This window comes from Alosa sapidissima, chromosome 18 (assembly GCF_018492685.1).
Source record: "Alosa sapidissima isolate fAloSap1 chromosome 18, fAloSap1.pri, whole genome shotgun sequence".
Classification (NCBI taxonomy): domain Eukaryota; kingdom Metazoa; phylum Chordata; class Actinopteri; order Clupeiformes; family Clupeidae; genus Alosa; species Alosa sapidissima.
In genome coordinates, this window is record NC_055974.1 from 2282436 (window position 1) to 2289905 (window position 7470).

Sequence of the window (7470 nt, forward strand, 5' to 3'; positions counted from 1 at the left end):
ATCCAGGGGGTACGTGAGATTTAAAAATATACATATATTTAAAAAGTAGAATCCATGCAAAAATACTTTAAAAACAATTATTTAATTAATATTTCAGGAAAATATAAGTTCATAAAAGGAATTGAATATTTCAGTAGGCTATTCAATTTAATTATCCTAAAAACCCAGAGTCCCCCCCCATACCAGGATGGTTCGACCCAACCTGTTACATGCCACCCGCCATCACCTGTCAATCACTGTCAAAACTCAAATGATGGAGTCGTAGTTGAAGCGTAGCGGTAATTCTTGTGAAAAAACAGAGCACTGTGCACAAGTTAAGTCTTTTTTTTCTCAACTAAAAATGCTTTGCGCTGGTTAGGGGGTACTTGGCTGAAAAAATATTTCACAGGGGGTACATCACTGAAAAAAGGTTGAGAACCACTGGCTTAGACTATTATGCCACCTGCCACAAATCACTTTGTAAAGGCAATTTCATTCTGTTCTTCTAAAAAGCCTGAACAGGTAACCATTTAGAGAAGAGACAATGATATGTAATTCTGTTTTTCTAAGCCTGAACAGGTAACCATTTAGAGAAGAGGCAATGGGACACTGGAACAGGCTGCCACATCAGGCCTCAACTAAAAGTGCCTTGATTGCAGGACAGGTGTGCTTTTTACCTAATTAGACCACAGGTAGTGACATCACTGAAACCCCGCCAGCCAGTGCTAGCCATGTGACAGAAGCTATCCAAACACCAATCCATCCATTATACAACTCAGAACATGCTAAAAGAGTCTTTGGCAAAACGTATGTCCTGAAAACAACAAGGATTTTGAGTGAGTTTCTGTACGTGAAAGTGGATAACAGAATTGTTTCAGGATACAGATTTATATAATTCAGTACTACATATGAAGATTTATTAGGGTGTTGGTTATTTTGGCAATAATTATCAGATCCACATCAACCAATGAAATACATCATAGTACATAGTACATTGTGGTACATAGTACATTATATCAATAAATATAACAGAATTGCATTGAATCTTACAACTGTGACACCAAACAACTGCTGTGCTGCAGATATTCAGTTATACACACACAATATTCTGGACTATTCTGTTGGGGTTTTCGCCTTGGACAACGTGATCTCAGCAAAACTGTCCTTGAAGAAAGATTAAACGGGAGGTTTGTGTTTATTTGTACTTTGTTAGTATGGTGAAGTCCAAGTCGACATTTGAAAATTTTTTTGTATCTGGAAGGAGTCCATTCACTCATATACTTCTAGAGAAAATGTCTCAGATTATATTCATAATTCTACATTTTCAGTAAAAACACGTCACTGTAAGACAGTAATGACTTATTAAAAACACTAAAAAATTGAATATAATAATATCAACATATAACCGCTTACCAGGAAGCATAGAAACACAACAAATGGGTTAACTGAGTCCAACATTAGTATAGACCAACTTCACTGAGCCACCAAGAGCTCAAAATGATGCAGTACCAACTTGTGGTCACAAGGTGGCAGCAGTCTCTGTTTCAATCTCTTTCTCTCAGCTCTCCTAACAAGGCCACTTGCGTTAGTGATGGAGCCAGGAGACCTGAATCTAGTGTGAAAATGTAGAGGACCTGTCCGAGCGGCCATTTTGGGCGTAACAAGTTGTAAGTCAAACAGAAAACATACGTGCATAGAATAAGAACAAGAAAATGTTTGTGGTTGTACGTTGACCATTTCCTGTGAAAACAAATGATCACACAGTTGGGGGGGCTTCTCCACAAAGCACGATCCACAACGCAAAGATAGCAGCATCTTAAAGCTTGAGGGGGGATATCGACCCAATGTCTCACACATAACAACACTCACATTCATCCGTGACTAGAAAACGTTTCCATCATTACACCTGTCACAACACCTTGGGCCCTGACGCTTAGAACAAATGAAGTGTTCTCGATGTCACAGCGCCAGCTGAAAACAAAACAATCAGATCAGAATTAGAGCTCCTTAAAGCTGACCAACAGATATAAAAAAAAGAATAATAAAACAAAATGGTTAGCCACGTGTAAAAAAAAAAAAGGCATGCTCAGAGAAAGCGCACTGGTGTCTCACTCAAAAATACACAACCTCAGATCAGCCCAGGATTTCGAGGGCACAGTAGTCTCTAACCCGATCCAAATGAACTGTCCTCCAGGTCAGTACAAACATCTGACCCACCCTGGGCATCGAACTGCCCCTCAGAACTCTCCGGCAGTCTGCTCAGCCTTGCCCGCCTTGTCGTCCTGGCCCAGGGCCGGGGGACTGCTGCTGCCCTCCCTGAGGCCATGAGGTCCGCTCGGCCACAGCATGTCCACGCCAGGCGGCACGTCGTGACCCGCGGGCAGGGGCCCGCCGCCACCACCACCCCCCCCGAGGTGCGCAGGCATGCAGCGGTGGCTCTTGTAGGTGCCCAGGTGGCGGAAGCTGCGCCCGCACTGCTGGCAGCAGTAGGGGGTGGCGCCGCTGTGGATTCGCTGGTGCGTGTAGAGGTTGCCCAGCTCCTTAAAGCGGCGGCCACACTGTGGGCAGGCATAGGGGCTCTCACCTGTGTGTACCTGCGGAGTAAGAGGGACATTTGTTTGACCATTGCTGTCCTTAATGCCAACAAAAGTGACCAACCTAAAAAGCATTTGAAGGCCATCATCAAAGGGGCGTTCAAGTTCGGCAAACAGTGGCGAATACGTTTTTCTCTGAACAGTTAAATTTGGTGTGAACATTGCATTGTAACGGTAACACCTGTCCAGCTCACGTCCAGCTCCACCGGATGTTCGCCAAGAACAACCTCCTGAAATTGTTTGCGGGTGTTCGCAAATGTTCACCGAAAATTCAAGGCAAACAGAAAACTGTTTGCTGCAAATATTCGCATACAGTATGTTTACGAATTTGAACGCCTCAGGTGTATGGCTCAGCCACCATAGAGCCATGTGATCCTAAAGTGACATTCATTATTATCAGCTATGGTGTGGGGGAGATATTTTGAGTGGGTTTAAGCAAATATCAACTGATACTATGGTAATGTGGCCTTATGCAAATGCTGTCTTCCCATCACTTACATCTCACCATTGACGTTTGGACATTCCAAGCAATTATGTCTTTAAAACGTTTACAAAACATCCTAATATTTTATCTTTTATTTTCCCCTAAAAAGGCATTTGCCCAGTGCTAAAAAAGGCATTTGCCCAGTAACGCCCTCTAGAATATCCCCAAAACAAGACACCTGTGGTTAACTGCTGCCACTGAACAATGCTGCAGGCCTAGGTGACCTTAACCACTCAGTGGAGAGCCTGTGCAACTGGATGTTTCAAATTCATATTCATTCCACATGCTCCAATGCCTTAATACAAGCACAGGTGTAGAATAGTAATGAACAATGTGACAGAGCAGTAAGAGTGGAGAGCCCATGAGTTTTGGTAATTAAAACTCTTTGACAGCCTTTGCTGAGTTTACAGCTCAGTCAACTTATAGGGCCTGTCCAAAACGGAGGGCAGATGCAAACTTTGTTTTGGACGGCCTTGCAAGATAGCAACACAGAACGCCATTGCCAGGATACCAGAAAGCAGAATAATGCAACAGTCGACTGCATCAACAGCTGCTCACAATTAAATAGAATTTTGGACATTGAAGGCAGTATGAAGGATACATGTACGCTGTGTCTTACGAAGGTGTCTTAGAAGGCAGCATTTTATAGAAATATTTCATTCGGACAGGTCCCGATGCCTCGCTGCCATCAAATGCTATTTTAGAAGGCAGCGTTTTCCCTGTTTCGGACACAGTCATAGACACTTGATCCTTAAACAGCATTCTCTTCATGGCATCATTCCAGCACACTTTCCACTGCTTTTTTATGCTTATGCTATGTGGAATGAGTACTGTAATAGCCAAGCGGGATAACCTACCCGTAGGTGTCGTTTAAGGCCGGATAGCACTGGGAAGCCTTTTCCACACTGGGGGCAGGGGAAGGGGCTCTGGGCTCCGCTGTGCCCCAAACGGTGGCTCTTGAGCCGGGCAGCGTGCCGGAAGCGCTCCCCGCACTCGGGGCAGACAAAGGGCTTTTCGCCCGTGTGGATGCGCAGGTGCTGACGCAGGTTGCCCAGGTAGTTGAAGTGGCGGCCACAGTCGCCGCACTCGAAGCCGCCCTCCACCTTCCGCTCTCGAGGGCCCCCCTGGCGCAGCCCTGCGACCCCGACCCCAGCGACCCCGCCGGAGTGACCGGAGAGTCCCTGCCGTACCGCGTCACCGCCGCTGCTGCCGCCACTGCTGTTGCTGCCGCCGCCATCGGCCCGGGACGAGCTGCCGCCGGGGTTGAGGTGTAGTGACTCGGACGTTTCATTGTGGTGCATCACTTTCAAGTGCTCCTCCAGGAACAATGCGTCGGGGCAGAGGGTTCCGCAGAAAGAACATATGTAGGACTCCGATGTGAACTGCTGGCCTGAGTGTGGGGAGAGTTAGAGGAGGACAGGGCAGAAACGCAGTGGACTAGTCAACTCGGCTGTAAAGTGTGTGGGCCACATGTTCCCAGTGGGTGCAGAACACAATTGGACAACAACAAGGACTCAAGATACAGTCACTGTCCTGCTGCTTTAGACTTTAACAAATCAATCATGCTGCTCTGTACCATAACAGACAAACTCTTAACATCTGACAGACACTACACCATGTAAAACTTGACCATAGAAAATCAGCCAGCTAACCTATGCCAACCTATGCCAATGGCATGCCAACACTGGTTAACTAGGGCTATGTGCAGATGTAAGATGTTAGAAGCTGCTGGGTAATTATCAACTTGAGTACAAATGGCTCATCAATATACACTGGAAAAGTGACTGATTGACTTTTTCCTGAAATTATTTCCAGAGATGGCTCACAAATTTCCTCTTTTCAGGAGTCCCATCATGTCATCAGATGATAACACAATCAGGTGTTATGTATGGTATGGTATGTTTCTTGATTTGTTTCCTAAGAGCCAAGAAGGGACAGCTCTAATGAGCACAGTGTCTTACCAAAGACGGTGACTGGTGAATTTGTAACAGTTTACTGTACATCCCCAGCCACTTACCCCCTGCTTTACAGTTGTAATATTACAGAGTGCATCATAATTTCAACTCTGGATTCAGGACGAGTATTAATTCTGCACCAACTCACTAGGGTCCATGGGGTCGCCGTGGTCAGCCAGTGGACTTTCTCCCTCCTCTGTCGGTGAACCTTTCGGGTCAAGCGCGAACTCAGGTGTGTGGGCGTGGGAGGCGTCCTTGGCCGCATCATCCTGCTCTTCCTTCAACTCCTCTGATGTGGGGTCACCATCATACTTGGCATCACCAAAACCTGCAGAAAATAACAGTACTTGGGTAAGAAACTCAATTGGAGAATTCCAACTTCTGTCTGACTCATGTCCTTGACACATTCTGTTAGTACAACGTGACTCAAGAGACTAGATGCCTCTTCATGTGAGACATCCTCTCCTCACTTCACAAAGGCTATTAGACATACATGCATACAATCACTGTGAATCAAAATGACTCCTAAGTTGAACTCACTGATGGGAGGGATGCGTCGTGTATTTCTCAACTATGTGAGGTAATTTATGATATGATACCTTCCTTGACCAAGATCATCAGCTTGCCATCATTATTACAGAAAGTATTCTATGTCAGAAAGCTTGATTTAAACAGAAATGAAAACAAAACAAAACATTACTTTTGATATCGGCCGGGTAGTCCTCCCCTGTCATCCATTCGTATTCGTATATCCGTTTACTGCCCGACGGCAACATGTTAAAGATGTCCTCCGATGCCGAATCGGTCTCCCCATCTCCAGGGCCTCCGCTACTAGTGCCGCTGTCCGTCCATGGATGAAGGGAGACCTGCTGAGAATCGTGACGAACCTCCCTATCGCAGCCGGACGTGGGCGCATTGTTCTGATCGATGTCAGGTTCAGCACCATTCCTTGAATTTTTATCTTTCATTAGGTAGTCACAAATCGCATTGATATTCTCTTTTTTGACTCCCGTGACGCCCGGCTTAGCTTTCTTTGGGTCGTTGACACATTTATAGCCCGAATTGCAGTCTGGTTTCCTTGTAGTCGCACCGCACTCTGTGGAACCAGGGAAATCATCTCTCCCGTCTCTCTCATCGCTCTCCAGTCGAGCTTTCAACAGCTCTATTTCGTCTGTTTTCTCTCGAAGTTCCATTTTGAGAACGCGGATCCTGACACTCACCATTTTTCGGATTTCCGACAACGCCGTCTCAAGAACAACTGTGATGTTCCTACCAAGATGCTCCGTGATCTCACTCACCGAGCAAAGCAACTCTTCGTCGGCCTCATATTCGGAGAAATCCTCCTCGACTCGAGGAGCAGACCCTGTCATATCCATGAAAGTGTTGTGCAGAGTCGACGAAGGACTTGATTCGGGGAATCCGTGGCTCCTTTTGCGACTCATTGCACGAAGGGCACACGATTTGGGCTAGCAAGCTAGCTACTGTTTTGGATACTTGTGATGACAGACGAATGACTTGCTCGGGTACCGTAGAGTTTGTGTGTAAGACGACTCCCAAAATAACTGTGTCATTTTATTTGTAGCGCCCTCTGTCATAACATCCAAGAAGCGATTTGTGTCTTTAGGATTAGGTTAGTCCGCCTCATGGATTTTTCATGGTCAGATTTACAAATAATGAAAGACAAAAGCCTTAGGCCTACACGACAGTAGTCTATAAATCATGTGAGGAAAAAATATATGCGGTTGGCTAATTCTGCAAAAACATTCAATGCAATTACTGTATGTTTTGGTAGTAGACTTTGTTGGGATTTCGAATTATGTCCACAAGGTGGCGGTACGCTATTCATTTAAAATAGGGCCTAATATCTTACGATACTGCGTTGAAATGTCAGGCTTGCCTTTGCAGTTTACAGACCAGAGTTTATTGTGGGCCTTGGCACTTAGCCTTTTCATTTTTTGTTTTATTTATCGGGCGCGAGAAAGTAGGCTATGACTACACTTTATTATTATGGTCAACCTCTACAGTTAGGCAATATTTTTTTTGTTAATATATTTGTATTGCTTTCACATAAAAAATAAAAAAAAAATTACACACCAAACCGCAATGCATAATGTAAAATGTAAACAAAAACAAAACAAAACAAAATGGGGGGGGGGGGGGGGGGGGGTACACTTACAGTGCTGGCTGAGATACAGTTAGGCAATATTTTTATTAATTATTTAAAGAATGCTGCAAAGCTGTTTCGTGCAGTTCCATTCATTCAAGCAGTTAATATTACTCAGTGCATGCGAAATAAATTAGGACCACAAGCCTGTATTATTCTATTCCTATGAGTGAATGCTCAATTGGGCGTTCTTTTGTGTAGCTAAACATCAGAGGCACTAGGCTGCTTTGTGCAAGAGGCACTAAGCTGCTTTGTGGAAACGTATCTGATCATAAAGGTGATGATACATGGGGC

The 7470-nt window shown here is 44.9% G+C and overlaps 1 protein-coding gene across 1 annotated transcript; it reads right to left on the reverse strand.

The window, feature by feature from the left end:
- Nucleotides 1-851: 851 nt before the first annotated feature.
- On the reverse strand, nt 852-6548 carry znf16l (zinc finger protein 16 like). Its single transcript, XM_042069531.1, has 4 exons — nt 5713-6548; nt 5161-5340; nt 3915-4447; nt 852-2573 (listed from the first exon to the last, which is right to left on the reverse strand). The coding sequence occupies exons 1-4, from the start codon at nt 6452-6454 to the stop codon at nt 2217-2219; spliced, it is 1812 nt and encodes a 603-aa protein (XP_041925465.1). The 5' UTR covers nt 6455-6548; the 3' UTR covers nt 852-2216.
- Nucleotides 6549-7470: the final 922 nt, after the last annotated feature.

Excerpts from the sequence above, each read along its gene's own strand:
- znf16l (XM_042069531.1), bottom strand. The coding sequence starts at position 6,454 with ATGAGTCGCAAAAGGAGCCACGGATTCCCCGAATCAAGTCCTTCGTCG. Across the intron at positions 4,448-5,160 it reads CGGCGACCCCATGGACCCTA|GCCAGCAGTTCACATCGGAG; the intron begins GTGAGTTGGTGC and ends CCCCACACTCAG. Across the intron at positions 2,574-3,914 it reads GCCTTAAACGACACCTACGG|GTACACACAGGTGAGAGCCC; the intron begins GTAGGTTATCCC and ends CTTACTCCGCAG.